Source organism: Carcharodon carcharias, chromosome 10 (assembly GCF_017639515.1).
Source record: "Carcharodon carcharias isolate sCarCar2 chromosome 10, sCarCar2.pri, whole genome shotgun sequence".
NCBI classification, from domain to species: Eukaryota; Metazoa; Chordata; class Chondrichthyes; order Lamniformes; family Lamnidae; genus Carcharodon; species Carcharodon carcharias.
In genome coordinates, this window is record NC_054476.1 from 19,037,428 (window position 1) to 19,057,633 (window position 20,206).

The window sequence follows — 20,206 nt, forward strand, 5'->3', positions numbered from 1 at the left end:
TTGACATGCATTCAGGGGTATGGCGCATAATGGGTATATTACAAGACTAGTAATCCAGACAACCAGACAAATGATCAGGAGTCATGAATCCAAATCCCACCAAGACAACTGGGGAACTTAAATTCAATTAATTAAAAGTGGAATAAAACACTAGAATCTTTAATGGTAACCACAAAACTAGTGGATTGCCATAAAAATCCACCCTGTCCAGTGTATATGTGACTCCAAACCCACATCAATGAGGTTGACTCTTAACTGCCCTCTGTAAGGGCCTAGCAAGTTACTCCATTGTATTCAAACAGGTAGCTCACCACCGCTTTCTCAAGTTTAATTACAGATAAGCATATAATCTATAAATGCTGGTCTTAGCAGTGATGAATGAATAAAAAAAATACACCATAGTGTCCCCCAGCTTCACCATTAACCAGAAACTCAGAGACTGGGTATACTGCAGAGAACAGCTCATCTCCTGACACCCTAAAGTCTTTCCACCACATATCTTACACAAGCCCGCTCGCTTAAATGTACAATCCTTCCATCACGGTGACTACAGTACCTACTACCTACAGGATGTCAAGTCTTCTTCAGCAGCACTTCCCATACTTGCAACCTCCACCACCTAGAAATAGAAACACAAGGATGGTGGGTCCATGGGAACACAATCACCTCCAAGTTCCCCTTAAGTCATAACTGCATCCCGGCCTGGGTACATATCATGTTCCTTCACTGTCGTTAGATCAAAATCTTGGAAGTCCTTACCTAGTTCCTTCATGACATGGACTGCAGTGCTTCAAGAAGAAAGTCCACCACTTCTTAAAGGCAACTTGGAGTGGGAAATTAATTCTACCCTTACCAACACCTACATCCCAGAGAATGAGGTCAGATAACATGAGAGCTTAAACTGTATCTTTTTAGGAGCCTGTTCCAATTTCTTGGGCATAAGAGGAAAACTGGAGAAGAAAAAATAAGAAAATGACATGCTTCATGGAGAGCCGACATGGTCTTTATGGGCTGAGTGGCCTCATTCTATGACTCTGAGGTCTCTTCTCTTTGTGCCAAGGAATCACAACAACTCAGGAGTGAGCTCACTAACCAAGTCTAAATTACAATCCAAGTTGGTATGTTTCTTTCAATAGGGACATATCTGATGCTCCAAATCTGGAATTTGACTTCATCCTGATTCCACTATATCTGAAATCGGTGTTTGTAGTTATGTGCATCACCTTTGGTGAAAGCACTAGTTGAGCTTGCCATGTGATTGTACCCTCGAGATGCACCAGAATACGCACCCAGTGCAAACTGGTCTAGGACATAGAAGTGCACGCTCACACCCATAATTTATTGTGAAGAGCAAATACTTGCTAAGAAGGGTTGGTCCTATCTGACAGGAATATAAAGATATAATTTTGGCTTCACTACATGCCTGGCAACCTGATGGCTTGAAACACTCACTTGTTATTGAACCCAACCAGTTTTCATTCCACTTGAATCAATGGAAGTTTTCCCTCACCAGGTACTGAACTAGATCCAAGGAATAGGCATTTATAATCCATAGGAATTTGGGTTGTAAAAACAGTTCAAAACCTTGTCTACCCATGTTTTTTTTTTCCTAATATCTATAGCAAATAGAATTCCTAAAATCTTTCAATTCAGAAGGTCTCCTCATTACATCATGCTAAAAGATAATAATTGGCAATAGCCTTATATTTAAAGGACACTAGCCCATCAGATCTCTGTGATCTAGGAGCTGTGCCGGATTGCTCAAAAGAATAGGGAGCCAAGGAGTTTATTCTGTCTCCTGGTCACAAGCAGACTTAACTAAGGATGTCTAGATCCTTGATGTGCAGCTTGTTCCTTTCATTAGATCAATTACTTCTTTCCAGCTCTTGACAAATTGTTATCTGACATTTCTACATCTGATTAAGAATAAAGGTTGTTGCGCTTCTCATTTATTCCTGCCTCCTCAGCTGGAAGTGCTGACAAGATTCACAGAAGGCAATGTCAAGGTTGGTAAGAAGGCATAATCCTTCCACTATCTGAACCTGTACATAAATTAATCATAATTAGAAGACAATTTATTGATATAATTACATATTTTGCAATTGGCACCCATACAAAGAGCAGAAAGTTCAAGCATGCTTATGAGTTTAAGCATCAAATTCAATGAAAATTAAAATTTTGCTGAAGAAAATCACTAAATCATTTTGTAAAACAGTTTCAATCTAAAAAAAACAACCAGCAACTATCAACTGATCAAATTCCTTCATTTCCCCCTACGTTATTTCAGTAGTAATATTGGCTCTTTCCACTCCATGTGATGACCTAAGCTTGACATTTATCCCAAATGGGTAGCAAAAATTAAGAATTCTGCAAAACAAATTACCTATTCCATGTTACAAATACTTTCAAATGATTAAGAAACAAGTTTATGAACTCGTAATTGGCAATTTACAAAAAGCACTGTTATGAGTGATTAATTTGATAGACCCAGACATGCAATGTGAAGGGGAATTTTAGAATAGGTATGATTTAGGTATTCTGAAATTGTTCAAGTAGATATTTCATCATCTCTATTTTCATGGATATGGGTCATCTGCTCTGGTCAGATCTCCTGGTGCAACTTTTGTGGAAGCAAATTACCAGTCAATGTTCAAAAAGGCTTGGAAATGTTTCAACAGCATCTGAGATTTTCCTTTGTGATGTTCTCTTAAAATTATATTTTTGCAATGCCTGAAACCCAAGTCACACTTTTTTTTAAATGGGTAAGTTGTCACAGACAGAATACGGAAAGAGGTGTGGGGTTTTCTTACCTTTGGAGTTTGTATTCCAATTAAATAAATCAGCAGCAAGCTTTTGTAAGTTTAAAAATAAAGAAGGTTCTTTATTCTCACACGCTTAGCCTGAATTAAACGCAATGTCACGCACTCCTGCTCACATTTGCACTCACGCACACAAAGAGTAGATACAGATAAAGTCATGCACTTTTTTAGATCACCAATATTTCATCTCTGGTTTACGACCTCTGGTCTCCCATGTGGTAGGCCTGTAGCTTCTTGGATGGCTTTAATGTTTTAAAGTTAAATGGAGGGTTTTGTAAAGTGAAGGGTTCACAGCAAGTTGTGAAGTTTCTTGCAGTCACATAGCTAGGAGGTAGGTTCTCAGGCAAACTTTAAACTGGAACAGGTTGGGGGGGGGGGGGCTCCTGTTTCTGTTACGATCACCTGCCTTCAAGGTATTGCTGTTAATTACCTGGCTGTTTGATGACTTTCACCTAGTTCATGGTCATGGCTTTCTGACCAACTGCCGACTAGTGACTAACTGGAAACATCTCTTAGCAGATTTTTAAAAGCAGACAAAAAATGGCTATCCCCCCTGTGACTTTTCACAAGATCAGGTCCTTTCCAAATAAGGGATAGTGTTTATGTTGATTTCACATCCTGTATTGTGGGTTAACACCACTGAAGGTCTAAGACAGTCATCATGATATAATGGGACGGTGATAGGGGGCATTCACTTCCATCTGCCATCAATTAAGTTTCGATCTTTCTTTTCGTCCATCATGAGACAGGTAGAGAGGCAGCCTGGTAACTCTGTAGTCTTTTGTGTTGGCTCATTCTTAAACAAAGAGATGTGTGAATTCCCCGGAGGGCTAATGGTGCCCATGTTTCATTAGGTATTTGATTATGACTTACTATTGTCTGAAACTCAAATGCCAAAGGTTGCATGATTTATACCAGCTATTTTAAAACTTGTTTGTGTTCAGATTTTAAAAATATCTGACTGGAAGTTCATTATATACTGGGCATGACAAAGTCCTCCACAATTTCAATTGATGAACGGATTTGCTTGAGTCTAGCAGAGCTTGGCATCTTGACCCTGCTTAAAATATATGGATTGGCTCTATGAACCCTGGTACATAGGGTCAGCCTAACTCATACCTGAGCCCAGCTTCATATGTTCCCAGGTCCAGCCTAGTTGTTAGGTAACAGGAAAGCAAAGCTGCTTCATCCTTCTTGCACTCAGCTATTGCACCTCATTTCAGCTCCGAGCTGCTGCATTCCTCAGATTTGTACTTTGTTCCCTCTCTGAATTCAGTACGTTACGGCTCCATCTCTTTTCTTTGCCTGGTTGCTCTACTTTCTTACCCGGGCCCTGAATTACCTATGGACAATACCATTATATTTTTAGTGAACTTTTCTGTAATCAATAGGGTCACTGCTAATTCCAGAAAATGTAAGTCACTGAATGTGATGCACTTTGAGACATTTCTGAAGGCATTATAAGGTACTTTATAAAAGTAAAACTTCCTTTTTCCTATATCTGTGCAACTTTCACTATTTCTGACTCTGCCTCCATGGAAGGATCTTCATTTCGTAAATACTAAAAAGGCTGTGAAGTTAATTGCACCTTTCAAAGGTTCAATTTACAAAACAGCAGAGCTGGGAAATTGAGGTGAGGATTCAGATGAAGCACCTGAACCACAACTCTATAGACAATAGAAGCTAGTTTCGAGAGTTCAATGAGTTTTCAGCCCCTTTATCATTGGAATGACCCAACCAGCTGAGTTCATCTGAATTGCTGAGGGTCCATGTTGCAGTGAGCAGTAGCCAGTTTTATTGTCAGGCCTGCTGGAAAATCTCTAGAACGAGGAAAAAGATGTGCAGCCACTTCTAACGAACACTGTCAGAAAGAAGGCCCATATAAAGTCAATCATACAGTTAGATCAGGTGGTCTTATGGCACAGTGGTAGTATCCCTACCGCTGGGTCAGAAGCTCTGGGTTCAGGTCCCACTTCAGGACTTGAAGGCCATGGGAGGTGTGTTCATGCTGCCTGATGGTAAGAGCAGGAGAGTTCCCTGGTCAGCCATACTGCAGAAGGCAATAGCAAACCAGTGCAGCACTTTGCCAAGCATAATCATGGACCAATCTAATGGAAGTCCGTGACTGCCAATGCCCTGTTAGGGTATGGTAACTGAAGGAGGAGCAGACAGTTAGGTCTAGGAAAGAGCGTGATCTCACAAGGGGAAAATCAATACTCATAAGCCCAGAACCAGAACGTTTACAAGGGAGAATTAAACTCACTGACAAGGATAGCGTGGTGTATTTACTTTCTTTCTTTGGTTTAGAGAAGGAATCTGTAGTTATTTGGATTAAAGTGTAATTTGATTATCACTGTCACTCTATACATTCACTTGCTCTCTGAGAGATAAAGCAACTTCAACAATTTGCTTCAAGCCTTCACTAAAATGTTTTCAGTTCACCTACTGAGAGACTGGAGAAGGGCGTCTGAGGGATATCAGGTCACAAGAGGTCCCATTCTTCTGATCCCAGGTCACACACTGTTATGTAACTAGATATTGGAAAGTAGGGGCTCAATCCTGAGCATAAGACTCAGGGAATACCTATAGGACTGACTAGCACCAATGAACCTGAGAAAATCAAAGGAAACTAGAAATTTAGAACAAACTAACATCAACTACCCTTATGTCGGGTAAAGCAAAGCTAGATCATAAAAAAAATACCCTTGCTCTATCCCACTGGCACGTCTCAAAAACCCCTCCTATTCTACCACAGAGAATTTATTTTATCAACATCAGATATCTTCATTGACTGTCTCAAGCCGTATCCGAATTAGGATGGTTGAGGCCTCAGGACATGAGGCAAGGAATTAAAGGTACAGTGTCTCAAATCTGGTTATCCAAAAACCGGCGATGTCCAAAAACCAGACACTTTTTTTAAGCTGCCACCACCTGACCTTTCCTCCTCACCAATATCTTTGTTCTAACTGAATAGCTCAGAAATTCCCTGCAGCTGCTCCCTCTCCACCGCCAACACTTCAAACTGAAGTGCAGCAGTAACCCCATTTACATGCTTAAACAGAGCTTCGGCCATACTCTGGCAAAGTAACATTGACAGATCTGCAGCAACTCCAAAGACTTTCCTTGGCTTGCCTTGCAGCATTGTCTCGATTTCTTTTGAAACTGCCTTCGGCAATCCTTACCTGAAAAACATACCCTCTTCAGTCTACATGCCCGGCCCAGCCCGGACTGAACCGCCCAACCAATATGACCCAACCATTTGAGTTCATCTGAATTGCTGAGAGTCCTTGCTGGATTCATGCCGGCTGCCTTGTAATCCCAGCAATGGTCACCACTCAATTCAGGTGCTGCTGGGACTACAAAGTTGCCAGCCAATCTGATTGGCTGGCAGCTCTCTAAGGTTTCCTTCCACTCTGACCCAATTAAGGCTGTCTCCAGCATAAGATCACTGCGGAGCAGCTGGACTTCTGGTCAGCGTGGTACCGACAGACCTTTTGGTCAGCGGGACAGGTTAACCATCCCATAAGAATCAGTGCAAGGTTTCTCCAATTCCAAGTAATAGAGCCACAATATCTCCTCAGGAGGGTGAATCCTCCCTTCTTCCTCTCCTCCTCCTCTTGATTGGCCAGTAAGATTGAACCCTGAAGTTCATTCTTAAGACACCTACTCTTTGAAAAAAAAAGTGAGATAAGTATGACCACTTCTTTAACTTGGACATTTACACAAGAGAAATGCAGTGGGTGTACATCTAACTAACTCCAATCAGAATTCGGGCAAACTGAGATTTTGATCACCTCCAAATTTATTCTCCAAAGTTGGCTATTCAATTTAAATACCAAGATCCCAATTGCAGAGTTTGCCAAAATAATAAAATCAATTTACATTCTGAGAAGCTTAGAACTGTGCAGCACAGAAGGAGGCCATATGGCCCATCATGCCAGTGCTGGCTCTCTGAAAGGTATATGAAACTACTACCACTGCAAATAAAAAGCACTAATTCTAAACAAGTGCTGAGTGTAGCCAGTCTCTGTAGCAGACTTTATTTATATATGGAAAGAAGTTCCAAAGGAAAAAAAAGTGGTTTTGCAAAGCGGTCACATGACAGGTCAGTCTTGTTCTTGTGACTATGCATCACTAATGACATCGACCTCAAGAATTGTTTTAAAAAGTTGAAATAAAAAGCCACCACAATGGTAGCTACAGACAAGCTATATCTGTATATGTACTGAGTAACTTAACTAGTATAATTGTATATCCCATTTTCCCATAATACACAACAGTTTCAAAACTTAGGTTTTCTCTGCTGCTTTGCATAATGCGGGGAAACAACCAGGACTGCCTGGCCACTGGCTACTCTTATCAGACAATTCACCAAGAAGATGTGTCCCACTTGTCACAATTCAAATCCAGCCCCAAAAATGTCATCTTACAAGATCATATTCACTAGGAACTGAATTAAGACCATCTAAACTCATTTCACATTAAACCCTTACAAACTAGGAGAAAGTAGCATCATTTTGTGCTAGATTCCCGTTTCTCATCTCCCCTGTGCTGGTTGACCCAAACTGGCTCACAGTCTGGCAACATTTTGATATTAAAATTTTCATCCTTGTTTTCAAATCCTTACATGGCCTCATCCCTCCCAGTGACCTCCTCCAGCCCTACAAGCCTCCAAGATCTCGACACTCCTCCAATCCTGGCCTCCTGCATGTCTAAGATTACATTATTCCACCATTGGTGACTGCACCTACAGTTTTCTAGGCATGATCAGGAATTCCCTCCCTACACCTCTCTGCCTCTCTACCTCGCTCCTCCTTTAAGACACTTCTTAAAACCTATCTCTCTGACCAAGCTTTTGGTCAGCTGACATAATATCTTCTTACAGAACCACAGAACCATTTTATAATGCTCCTATGAAGCACCTTGGGATGTTTGATTGCATTAAAAGTGCAATGCAAATATAAGCTGTGTCACTGTAAAGATGCTATATAAATGCAAGTGTTGTCATTATTTATTTTAAATAAAAACTCCATATATGAAAGGGCATTGAAATAGCTCATTGTTTCATTTCATCTTTCCGCACAATTATTAGCAAATCAGGAAATAACGGTCAGACACATGTTACATTTCGGGTCATTGGCCTTTTATCAGAATTCTTTGGCCCAAAACGTTAACTCTGTTTCTCTCTTTGTAGATGTTGCCTACCCTGCCGAGTATTTCTGTTTTTATTTCAGATTTTCAACAACACCAAGCAGTATTTTGCTTTTGTACATGTTCGCTTACCTCCTCTTTATATCACAACCTTTTACTACTGACACTTATGTGACTACTCACATAAATCTCTGTCTTCATTAATTTTAGTTTTCCGGATGTGCGGATCACTTTACAGCAGCTTCTACACACTCTTGTGTAATCTGGCAGGTAGTTTATTTAATTATTTCTTCCCTCCTGTTCTGCAGCTATTTGTCAGTCAAACTCTAATTGGACTTTTTTCTGACTGAGTACTATATACAGAGCCTCTGCTTCTTTCCACATGAATAATGATCGAGGCTTATTGTCAGAGCTTTTACGCAGATTTTCGTCTCATTGATTGTGAGAGATTTTGTTTTAGATACAGCTACGTGTCAAATACGATTGAAACTGATTTCAGCTTCATGTGTGACTAAAATAGCTGCTGTGGAAAGGTGGTGGGGAACAGGAGAGAGAAAGAACTCTTTATTACCAATGCCTCCCAAAAGACCAAACATCATAGCAGTTTTCTCAGTTGGAAGATGCAGGCTTGGTGGAAGGGTGGGGGGGGGGGGAGAGAGAGAGAGAGAGAGAGAGAGAGAGAGAGAGAGAGACATTTTAACCTAACCCATCCAGTGGAAAACTATCAGGATTATATTGGTCACCCTTTTAAACGCTGCTCAATTTTATTTCCAAGCAAGATGTAAAATGGATGGCTGATCAGATCCCATACGTTTCCCAATCAGGTGAGTGAGGTTGAAAGACGTCCAAAATTTCTATCTCAAAAATAATTAACTACCAAGTAATGCAATGAAAGTTCATTTGTGTTTGAGAACACAAGAGTAACTATCCAGTTTCGTATTAATTCAATATAATAAATAATATCTATCACATTTCTCAGTTACTGCCTTCTCATTGTACAGCATCTCGAGGGTTATTGGACCATCCTTGCATCTGAAGCTCTATTAAAGGCCAAAGTAGACTCAAATCAAAAGTTTTTAATAATAAACTCTATGTAAATGCATGGAAATTGGACTGAGAAATTACAACTGTTGGAAGGAATTTGTTGCTTTTGTGCATCCAGACTTGGTCCCTTGGAAATGCAAAGCTGCTGACACCTACAACTAGAGGGTGACACATACCAGGTAATGGAAGGATGCTACTATGGGGAACCAAGCTTGTTCTGTAAAATATCAGGCCAAATTTTAAACTAAATTGAAAAAGAATCGAGCTTGTCTATATCCTGAAATTGGAGACACTATCAAAAGTTCTGGAATGGCCAGATCATTGACAAATCTCTGACTGCACCCTGATCTACTGGTAGCCATGATTCAGACCCGTGTGACATGGACACAAAAGTGTCTTCACAGTCAAACTCCTAGGCTTTGTATCTCAAATCCAGTAAACGCTGCATGAAACGAAGGATCACTTATACATTAGAGATATTTTTGTTAACCCATCAAATATCCAACAATACAACAATATCAGCAGAGCAGAGTTTTGATTAACTGGCTTCAATATATTATCTATAACTACCAAACAGGATTTAGAAATGCACATCAAATTCTCCCAGCTTTCCTTAAGAAGTTCTGATTTTCATACATAAATTGTTAAACTGTCTTTTTGTGTAGAATACAGTCAATCTGCGACATTTACACCTACTTTTCTATAACAAATAATGAAAATGAATTATATATTATTCATCACTTGGCATCGTACAATGATGATAAACCAATCCAAAGTCCTTCAAGTCTGGACACAGTCATACATCAAACCTAAGCACTTCTACATTGATAAGACACAATCAATGACAGATGTACCTGTTCCAATAGAAATTGCCTAACATCAGTGACCTTTATGGAACTGGGATTCACATTTTCCTGGGTTCTCTGAGTAACGATCTGAATTGCAGAATACAAGTGCCTCCCCTCACTCTGTCTGCCCTCCAATCACTTGTAGCACATTGATGCAAACCACAAGTGGGAAAGCACCACTTGGAGTCTTGTTATTCATCTAGTGTCTTAGCAGAAATGTAAAGATGCCTTATACAAGCATGATTACACTTACGCTTGCAATCTGTCACAAATCATGATGCCCGTATGCCAAACCCCTGCATTTGCATTGCTAAGATCAGCTGCCTTATTCAGATAGCAGTATTAAAATATAGTTCCGTTTTGAACAGCCATGTATCAGTAGTAGGAATCTCACCCCTGAGTCTGCAGAAACTTGAGCAAATAATCCAGGCTAATACTACAGTGCACTACTGAGGGAGTGTTAGACTTACAGTGGTGCTATTCTTTGAAACAGGCATTAAACTTAGGCCCTGCTTTTCCTCTTGTGTGGGCAAAGATAGTATTTCTTGGCTAATATTTATCTCTCAACCAATGTCACTAACAGATTATTTGATCATTTGTTACACTGCTGTTTGTTCGTGGGAGTTTGCTGTGCCACATTTTCTATATTACAACAATCACCGTTTAAAGTGCCTCAATGGCTGTGTAGTGCTTTGGGATATCCTAAGGTTGTGAAAAGTGCCTTATAAATATAAGTCTTTCCTCTTTCTTAGTTTGGACACTTCTGCCATCTGGATAAGGGGCCCATATTTCAGCAGTGTAACTGCGGGGAGACTGCTCAGGGATGTTACTATCCTGCAACCAAACTATAGAAATGCTGAATATAAAAGCACCCCGCAATACTATAGCTCCATAAATAATTATTAAAGCAAAAATATTCAGGAAGAAATTCAATGGCAATCAGTACTCAGGATTTAGATGGGAACGATAAATGGCTGGAGCTCTCCTCATGCACTTTATGGCAGAACCTGCAACCTTCACTGGATTACCACCCTGCAACCCTCCCAGAGGGTTTTGTATTTGATAAACCCATACAAATGGTGAAATAAGATGTGAAACCAATCCAGTGAGTTATAATGAAGTATCAAAAGGCTTGCTCCATTAAAACCAGGACGTACAACTTACTTTGGCTCTTAAACCATGGAAAATTTTCTAACAGCCGATTTCTGTCCAAATTCAAACCCAATTTGAAGAATACCATTTGACTTATGAAGCTTGCATGGTGTTAACCAACAGATTGCAGGTTTGCTTGTAAAATACTATTATTCATACATTCACAGGGAGTGCTGCACGTTACTCTACCTGAGATCAGACTCATGGATGGACAAGATGACCCCAGAGGTTAAACTGTTTTGTTGGACCGTGGCTACAATTGTGAACTCGCTTTTATTTCTAAGCAGTTGAATCACTTTCTCGGCAATGTGTGGAGCCGCCTGTATTTGTCTCTCCACATCTAAGGAAAACAAGCATAATCAGTCACAACGGAGGCCATAGGACACAATTTTTCAATAATATTCCCTTGTTATTCCCATTGCTGACCTCCTCAGAATTCTCTGAGTAAAGTTCACTCCCTGTCTGCTTTCCAATGCTTGGAAAGCATTAACGTGTGTATTTGTTAGACAACAACACCTCCATATGCATTTATGAATATACTGTGTACAGTTCAATGACCTTGACTTTGAATAATAAAGCTCAAAGACCTTTGCATAAATCCATAAAACAGGTGCACAGAATGAGATGGATCGATGAATCAATTCCGGCAGCGATATTTCAGGCCACAATACACAATGGAGGAATATTTATATCGTTTTGTTTCAGGAAATTCAGTCTTCAAGTGTTGCTGTCATGTCAGAGCCTGTAAATTTGTTCACTAATAGTTCCAAGTCAAATTTTTTTTTTTGGAGGGTGTAATTTCAATTTTGGAATCAAGAATTCCATTGGCAAACTTTGTCGTCAGATTGTTTAAAGATGACACAACAAATTCTCTTCTGTGTCAGCATGGAGAGATGACTGGGAAACTTAGACTCATTGACTTTTCACTAGGTCGTCAATGCAAGTTGATGAATGAGAAAAGGGCTGAACTAAATCTCTTGAAGAGTAGGTGTCTTTTGCAGCACATTGCCAATTACATTTTAGATATTCAGCACCTGGGATCAGGGATGTCAAAAGTGTATTTTCTCTATGGTTCTTTCATGCTTGCATGGCTTACTTTGACGTGAAATCAACACAGGAGACAGCAAAGACCAACCTTTCAAATGAAAGATGGCCTTAATGTCTGCTCAATCACACTTAACATCCACTGCTAATAATAAGTCCAATCTAGATTATTGATGGCCTGTTCAGATAAATTAATGAAGGGATTTGTATTCCAGTCTTCAAACTTATTGTATTAATATAAGCCTGCTGGATGAATATTAGAATTAGTTGAAAGGTGCTAAATTTCATTAGTCCCTAGGAACTTCAATCAATCCAAAAGAATGAGGGCATCAGGCTCAAAGGCCAATTATGTTGTCCCTGTACTTTACAAATCAAGGTCCTCCCAATTGAGTGAAGCCCTTGCCCTGTTAGGACATTTAAAACACTCCCAGTATTCATGAACTTAAATACTGGACACATTTATATTTCAGATTTTGTAAACATCAGTGTAATGTACTCATGTAACATTCTACAAATATCAGAAGGTAACTAAACCTAAAAACTACAGCTTTGGGTATTTACAGTGAAGGGAAGATAACATTAGCAAACTGGAGTTAAACAGCCAAAGAGAGTTAAACCAGCTGTTGTAGCTCTGTGGACACTGCAGCATATTTTTTGGAAAATTTATAAACTTAGATTTATACTGCCAGGCAGGGAATGTAAAATCAGCACAGTTTCTCTACAGAGATTTTGACATGGGCTGGCCTATCTTACACACGGTGCAACATCAAAAGCCATGGTACAAGGCGATCCAAATGCACTGCCAAAATCTCAAACTTATTAGATCCTCTGTGAATCCGAAAAGAGCAAGAAAACAGGGCAAGGAAAGAATAAATTGGTCTCAATTCCATCTGCAATTGGCAGATTAGAACATTCGCTGTTAAACCATCAATTTCTTACTAAACCAAACCATAAGACAGCAAGTCCAACAACTCGCTTATCCTTTAGTTAATAGTTCGCAATGACTCTTTAAATCACACACACTCACGTACGTTTCAATCCTTTACTTTTTCGCACAGTGGTGAGTTTTTTTAACTCTGCCTTTTGCTCGCTTCAGCGAAACATCACAAAAGTCATGAATAAAATATGATGAATTTGATAGCATTCATTACAGAGGTTTCATCCGTGACCACGGACGTGCTTCGGAAGCTAATGTCTCCATTCCCTCTGTTTCTGAAATAGGCGTATGTGTGTTTATATTTTATCTGACTTTTCATGAAACATGTATTAATGCTGCTTAACCGTTCGCCAAAAGAGCAAACTAGCTGGAAGAGGTTTATTGGTACTGACTGAAGACAGAGAGAGAGAGAGAGAGAGCCCGGCTGTATGGATGGTGGTGTAAGGCTAAGGAGGTGAAGGAAAATGATTGATTTTGTTGTCCTATTTACCTTGAAACAAATACGCTTTGCTGTTATTATATAATCCCGGTACCTGAGCAACTTCCGTCCCTCTATTATCAAGGTCCAGTTCTGTGGTGACATCAATTTGCAAGTCAGGGTCCATTCCAAACCCTAAGACTACAGAGATAGAACAGTATTAACAACAAAAAAAAAGGTCAGCAATCTCCGCACTACAAAGTTTGAAGAAAGCAAAAATGATTTTTTTAGCTCCCATTAATGATCAGTATTCTATCTGTTTGTGTGTACACTCGCTGGGAATGCACTCATTTAAACAGACTTCACCCTGATTCCAGTTCATCGACCCCTCCAATCACTTCAAATCATCCCCTCCCTGTTTTTTTTCAATCGATGAGTTGCTGGTGCTGCTTTCAAAACACTTAAAAGGATAAGTCAGTGTGAAGTTTAACGTGAACTCGGTTCGAATGCACCGAACCGTCGCGTAAGTTTTGCAATCCTAAACATTTCCCAATTAAACGTGAGAAAACGCAGCCTTGTTCTGTTTAACCTGGAGCATGAGTTTGAGCACAAATGGTTAACGGTGTCTGCCTCACACACAGAGCGGCGCTATACTGTATATAACCCCAGCTCCGCCTTCCACACCCTCTCTTGTCACATCAGGGAGTGTTTCGCGTTCCACATTATGTTTTCCCCGCTTATGAAATTAATACTTATCAACGTGTGTTTCGGAGGGGGAAGGGGCTACATCATGTGTTGCTTGTTAATCAATGAATCGAACGGCTCCATCCTCTTAAAAACCAGCCTTCCCGCAGCAGACTCGCTAACCAGAATATGCTACAAATTCCCATGAAGTTGATTCAAAAAAAAAGTTATTAAGATCGACCTATACATTACCGGCTAACTTTAAATCTTAACATGAAATCAACTCCGATCAATGTTGAATCTCGACAGGATAGTTTTTGAACTTTAATTTTACTTAACAACGAAATCGTTAAATGGGAGTCGTATCTGAGCTGTGACTGGGGTCGAGTGCAATGGATGCACTGTGTTAAGGAAGAACATGCGCACTTTCAATCCCTCAACCGCACGACTAAAATTAATAGCTGAAATAATAAGGATCCCAGGAGAAGAGGAAATCGCGAGCTTAGGCTGCATAACAAGTCTCTAGTTGCATTGTTAACAGAGCCTGTTTGCAAACAACCTCAAAGAATCAAGTCAACCTCCATTAAGCTAGCAAGCAACTGACCCGTGCAAAATAATTTAATTCTACTAGAGAAGGGTAGGGGAAATAAACTCGCCTTTGATTTAAAATCATGGTAACTGTGTACCGCAACAAGCTCCTTTCAAAAACCATAACATCTCAAAGGAGAGATTGTGCATGAGTAGATGTCCCTGATACCATCCCAAATCCACAAGGCACATCAACTTCACTAAAAAAAAGGCAGCGCTCTCTTTATAACTGTACTGAATGCAGCAAGTCAATGCATTCCTCCCCTTTCTGTGCAGTAGAATAATTATCGCCTTACCTGGTTTTGCGGAGATCATGAAAGCTAAAATCACCGGAATTAAATCCATTTGCTTCTGCGGCATTATTATTTTTTTTTTGCCCTTAATAAATTTCTGTGACAGCGCGACCTGATTCACTTTGTTTAATAACTTGGCAAATCCAGCTCAGGCTTCTGTGACTTCTCAGCTCCACCACCAGCCGCTGGACGTTTCTCCCAGGAGCAGTCCATCCGCGATGGGAGAGAAGGGGGGGGAGGTGTCGAAGTTTGATACACGCACATAAATTTTCAAGAATGGAAGCCCGCGAGGCTGTGCGAACTGTTGAACGCGCCGACTAACGTGCGTCTGTCGTCGGGGACCTTTTGCCGAGCAGGGGTTTTTGTCACTCCACGTTATAACGCTGCCTCGGTGTTTGGGCCGCCACCGCTACGGACGGATCCATCGAGCAGTCGTCGATACTCAACGGGCAAAAGGATACATCGCAGGAAAGAATGGAGCAGCTTCCATTCACTCGTGCGTATAAACCTGGCCCCGCACTGTCGTTTCCCCTGTACGTTCCTGCTAAGCTTCGTTCCAAACACTGAGTGACGACGTGATGAACAGCGTGGAGGGAGGGGTGTTCTGAAGAACTACACAGTTGAGTGTAGTTCCGAGTCCAGTGTATTGCATTGCACCTTATTGAAATAAACACACCGTTTCCGTACTGATAGCCCACATGTGACATTTAAAACACTAACATTTATTTCGTGTTTCTTAAAGTTACATTATAGGATAATCTCTAGTTTGAACATCATATAGGCAAATATATAATGCATTAAATCGTATTTATACACATAGATACAAAATCTGAGGTAGGGCCTCAAGAATGAAGATCTATTAAATGAATCGTGTACATTATGTATGCAAGATAACCATCGAGCATAGGTGATGCGACACTCACATTAAATTAGATGTGTGCTTGTGTGTGTGCGCGTATGTGAGATCAGTCAATGATTCGGATGGCCTGGTTTGAGGCACATATCTATATCCATAGGCAGCAGTACCCCATATAGAATGCACATAAATATACATGACATTACGTAAGTAATTAGGAATTAACCTATACAAAGATAGGTCCACTTAAAGTGCCTGAAGACACCCACATATGTTACATACAAGTGACTTACTACATATGGCAAAGTACAGGTTACTCTATATACGTTTCATTAAATACACCTTTTATTTCTGACGCTGGGACACATCAATAAGGCCAATGGTCAACCTGATGTGTTGAAAGACAATGTGTAAACTTAATAAAAAAAATGTACTTCAGCAGCTTCCAGCAACCTTCGCTTAGCTATCACAGACACAATCTGTCTTTGGTACCCACTGACTGAAGATGGCTTATAGGAGGATAGCAAGACTGGGAAAAAGTATTGCAATTAACATTAAGGTGCAAAATGACTATATATGTTTTATATATATATATATATTTATATATCTATATATAAAGGTAAATATCAGAATGTAGTTTCTGGTTAAAATATAATTGATGTTCCCACAGCAAATGCTGGGGGAAACAAATATATAAATGGGTTTTGATGGGTTTCAACATCTATACACTATATGGAAATTAATGAAATCATTTATATTACAAGGATTAGTCATTCCTTAAAGGAAACAAAAAAATGAACATAAAATTTACCTGAGACCCTCTTAACACAAAGACAGACAGACAGAAATATTGACGAAAAATCCCCGGAAGACAACTACTGTAAATTTCAGACTAAACTGTTTTAAGAAAGTTTTTTTTTGGTTAAAACTATGCTATGCTCACCATCTCTACATTTTTCATAAGATACTTAGAGGGACGTGACACCACTACTACGCACTATATGAACACTGTTCACTTTTAAAAGCATGAACACCTAGAGTTTACATCATTGAATGAAGGAAATACAGTCTGGCCAATTATTGGGAGCAGGAACAACCAACATTGTCTTGGTGTTGCAGAGGCTGGGGTGACCTTATTAACCTCAACCTTCAATGAAAAGAAGTTGAACAGCAAGACTGTACAATGCATTAGTTTTACAAGTTCTTCCAGCATTTGGCAATAGAATATGTAGAATTGAACAATTACTTTTTTTCAGCTGCAGATAAAGTAAATGAGGAAACTAGGACGTTCAGACTGAGATGACTGGTAGGCACAAATCACAGGACAGATTTTGTAGGAGAAATGCTTGTTAGTGAGTGGGAGAAAAGAGGAGGGAGTTAGAGGGGTGGGTGAAGCTTGAAATTGGAAGGTAGCTAAAAGGTGAGAGAAGGGAAGGAGACTGAAATAAGTGACAAATGAAAGCAAAAAAAAGTAGAGGGAGAGATGACAAGAATAATCAGAGTCAAAGAACTCTAGATTAGAATCAAGTGCTATAAGGGGTGAGAGAGGAGGAGATGGTAGCAAGGGAGAGTGAGCAAAAGAATAAAGGGAAGAAATTGAAAAAAGGAGAATGTGGAGAGATAAGAGGGAGATATGGGTGAATGGTCAAAACTGTAGAAAAAGGAATAACAGTATAACAGGGAAATACGAATAGGAAAATAAATAAAATGATTTTCAAAAAGATGAGATCATAATGTAAGAAGACAGGTGTGCTAAAAACATGAAATATCCAACTAAGAACATATGTTAAGCCCATACATTTATGCAGAGCAATAGGTAATACTAGAACTGAGATCCTAATTCCATGTCTTTGGGGGGCAGTTTGAGTCCAAGGGAAGAAGTCCCAAGAGGGTCTATCATATTCTTGTAGCGCTCTCCACGGTGCTGAGTTAAGAAAGGACCCCAGTCAGGTTGAGGGCTGCACACCAGCTTAAGCCTCTGAAAATATAAAACACAATTTCAGAACAAAAAAAAATCACATAATGCTCATTGCAGCAGAATCATTCAAGTATGTGTATGAAGCTCAATATTTACTATGCAGATCCGATCATTATACCTCTATAAAACGACCAGGGGCCAAGTGCATCTTAATCACAAACATGATAGGGATCCATATGACAGAGCAGGCCAGCATTAACCATCCCATCACCATCGACCAGGCTGGGTATTTGTAATTTTCATATGTCATGGGTTCCCACTGGTAAAAGCTGAAGCATAGGATGAACTGGAAAATGAAAGGCATATATAAGAATGCTTATGATTTAGAAAGTGTGCTCTATATCAACTATACAGGTTGTTCTATTTATTGTATTCATAATCCAACAAACATATAAGTAATAGAAACTCCAGGCTATAAACATGTAAGTAAAAGTGGGGAAAGACCATTAGGTCCCTCCATGCTCATCCTATTGCCCTTCATGAGAGCTATGGAACTTCTTACCTCAACATCCCATTATCACAGAAAGCATGTACTTATTTTACTCCATCACAGTTAACAAGTAACATCAGGTACATCAGAGAACAATTCAGCAGAAAATCGAATTTGAAAGATATATAGCAATGTCTTATGCTATGCATACAGAGGAGCATGAACAAGTATGAAATGCCTATTTACAGTTCACTGTTGTATTTCACTCAATGTATGTGATACACTTACTCATCACCTATTCAATTTGCACCAATAACAAAATAATTTGCATTTATTTAGCACCTTTAGTGGCTTTAGGTCATCTCAAAACACTTTACAACCAAGTATGAATTATGGTCATATGTAAAGTAAACAAATTGCACACAGCAAAGCCCCACCATCAGCAATGAGATAAATGACCTGATAAATTATTTTAGTGACGTTGGTTGAGAAATAAACACCAGGAGTACACCCTTTTCTTCTTTTAGTAGCACAGTGTTATGTCCACCTGAGAGAGCAGGTAGAGCCTCTGAAAGATGATACCTCTGACACTTCCTCAGTACTGCACTGGGCCATCAGCCTAGATTATATGTTCAAGGAGTCAGGCGTCAGGGTAAATTAATGATTTCCATAAGGCATTCCTTTTAAAGCTTTAATATGTATTTTAAATCCTGAAGGTGGATATTGCCCTATATGAGAAGCTACAATGATTTTAGGCTATCATTAAGACATCTTGAAGACAGGCTCAGATTAATTATACATACTGAATGATCTGTGTGATATGTTCCATTGGTAAAACTCATTTCTCAGGATGTGAATTTTATAAAATAGCAGTTGTCTCAGGTTTGTCCAAAGGTTACAAGACAATTTCAGGATTTGTTAAGTCCCAAAGCAATTCAGTTGTGCTCTAGTGGTTCATGACATAATTGAATGTTTGTTGATGATAATAAGGCCTAATGGTTCAATACACACAAGGTGATGCATCACAGTGTTCTGTCAATATAGGCCCTAAACTTGGGAATTCCCTCCCTACAAGGATATGCCATTTTTACAACAATAAATTGCATTGATATAATGGTTTTAACATAGTAAAACATCCCAAAATGCTTCACAAAGGCATAATCAGCCAAAAATTGACTTTGTCTCTCTGCCTCCCTCTCTCTCTTTCTTTCAGGCACTCCATGGAACAAACCTCTTTGACCAGATGTTTGGTTGTCTGTACTAATATCTCCTTCTTTGGCTCATTGCTAGTTTTTGGCTGACTATTCTTCTGTGAAGCACTTTGGGATGTCTTACTATGTTAACATCATTGTATCAATGCAAGTCATTGTTGTAAAAATGGTATATCCTTGTAAATTGAATGATAACATGAAATAACTAAAAGGGGAAGTAAATAGCAAACACTACATTTACATAGTAAATACTGAAAACTACAGATACATTTCCCTGCATCAGAATGTTGCATATACCATCACTAAAGTATGAGTCAATAATCCTAACCCTAAGTGTAGCATAATTGCGAGGAACAGGTCACTTTGATCCTATAAAAACAAAAAACTGCAGATGCTGGAAATCCAAAACAAAAACAGAATTAGCTGGAAAAACTCAGCCAGTTTGGCAGCATCGGCGGAGAAGAAAAGAGTTGACATTTCGAGTCTTCATGACCCTTCAACAGAACTGAGTGAATATTAGGAGAGGGGTGAAATATAAGCTAGTTTAAGGTGGGGGAGGGGGGGGACAAGTAGGGGGGTGGTGTGGTTGCAGGGACAAGCAAGCAGTGTTAGGAGCAGATAATCAAAAGATGACATCTTTTGATTATCTGCTCCTATCACTGCTTGCTTGTCCCTCCAACCACACCACCCCCCCTACTTCTTTCCTCCCCCCCCCACCCCCCCCCCCCCCAACCTTAAACCAGCTTATATTTC

At 39.7% G+C, this 20,206-nt stretch overlaps 2 protein-coding genes across 10 annotated transcripts in view; both read right to left on the minus strand.

The window, feature by feature from the left end:
- The window catches only part of LOC121283444 (protein kinase C-binding protein NELL1-like), an 839,758-nt gene extending 824,207 nt beyond the window's left edge, over positions 1 to 15,551 (minus strand). For 2 of the 6 annotated variants that reach the window (XM_041198019.1, XM_041198018.1), the window contains exons 1-3: positions 14,982 to 15,550; positions 13,486 to 13,614; positions 11,204 to 11,354 (exon numbers count right to left, since the gene is read on the minus strand). In XM_041198019.1, the coding sequence (XP_041053953.1) occupies positions 11,204 to 11,354; positions 13,486 to 13,614; positions 14,982 to 15,045 (344 nt within the window). In that variant the 5' untranslated portion in view covers positions 15,046 to 15,550. Of the gene's footprint in view, positions 1 to 11,203; positions 11,355 to 13,485; positions 13,615 to 14,349; positions 14,474 to 14,981 lie in introns of those variants that run through there. The other 4 variants (XM_041198023.1, XM_041198021.1, XM_041198022.1 and 1 more) reach the window with 3 other exon arrangements.
- Positions 15,552 to 15,679: 128 nt separating this feature from the next.
- The window catches only part of slc6a5 (solute carrier family 6 member 5), a 52,751-nt gene continuing 48,224 nt past the window's right edge, over positions 15,680 to 20,206 (minus strand). For all 4 annotated transcript variants that reach the window (XM_041198073.1, XM_041198074.1, XM_041198072.1 and 1 more), the window contains 2 exons: positions 17,931 to 18,098; positions 15,680 to 17,812 (listed from right to left, as the gene is read on the minus strand). In XM_041198073.1, the coding sequence (XP_041054007.1) occupies positions 17,657 to 17,812; positions 17,931 to 18,098 (324 nt within the window). In that variant the 3' untranslated portion in view covers positions 15,680 to 17,656. The remainder of the gene's footprint in view (positions 17,813 to 17,930; positions 18,099 to 20,206) is intronic.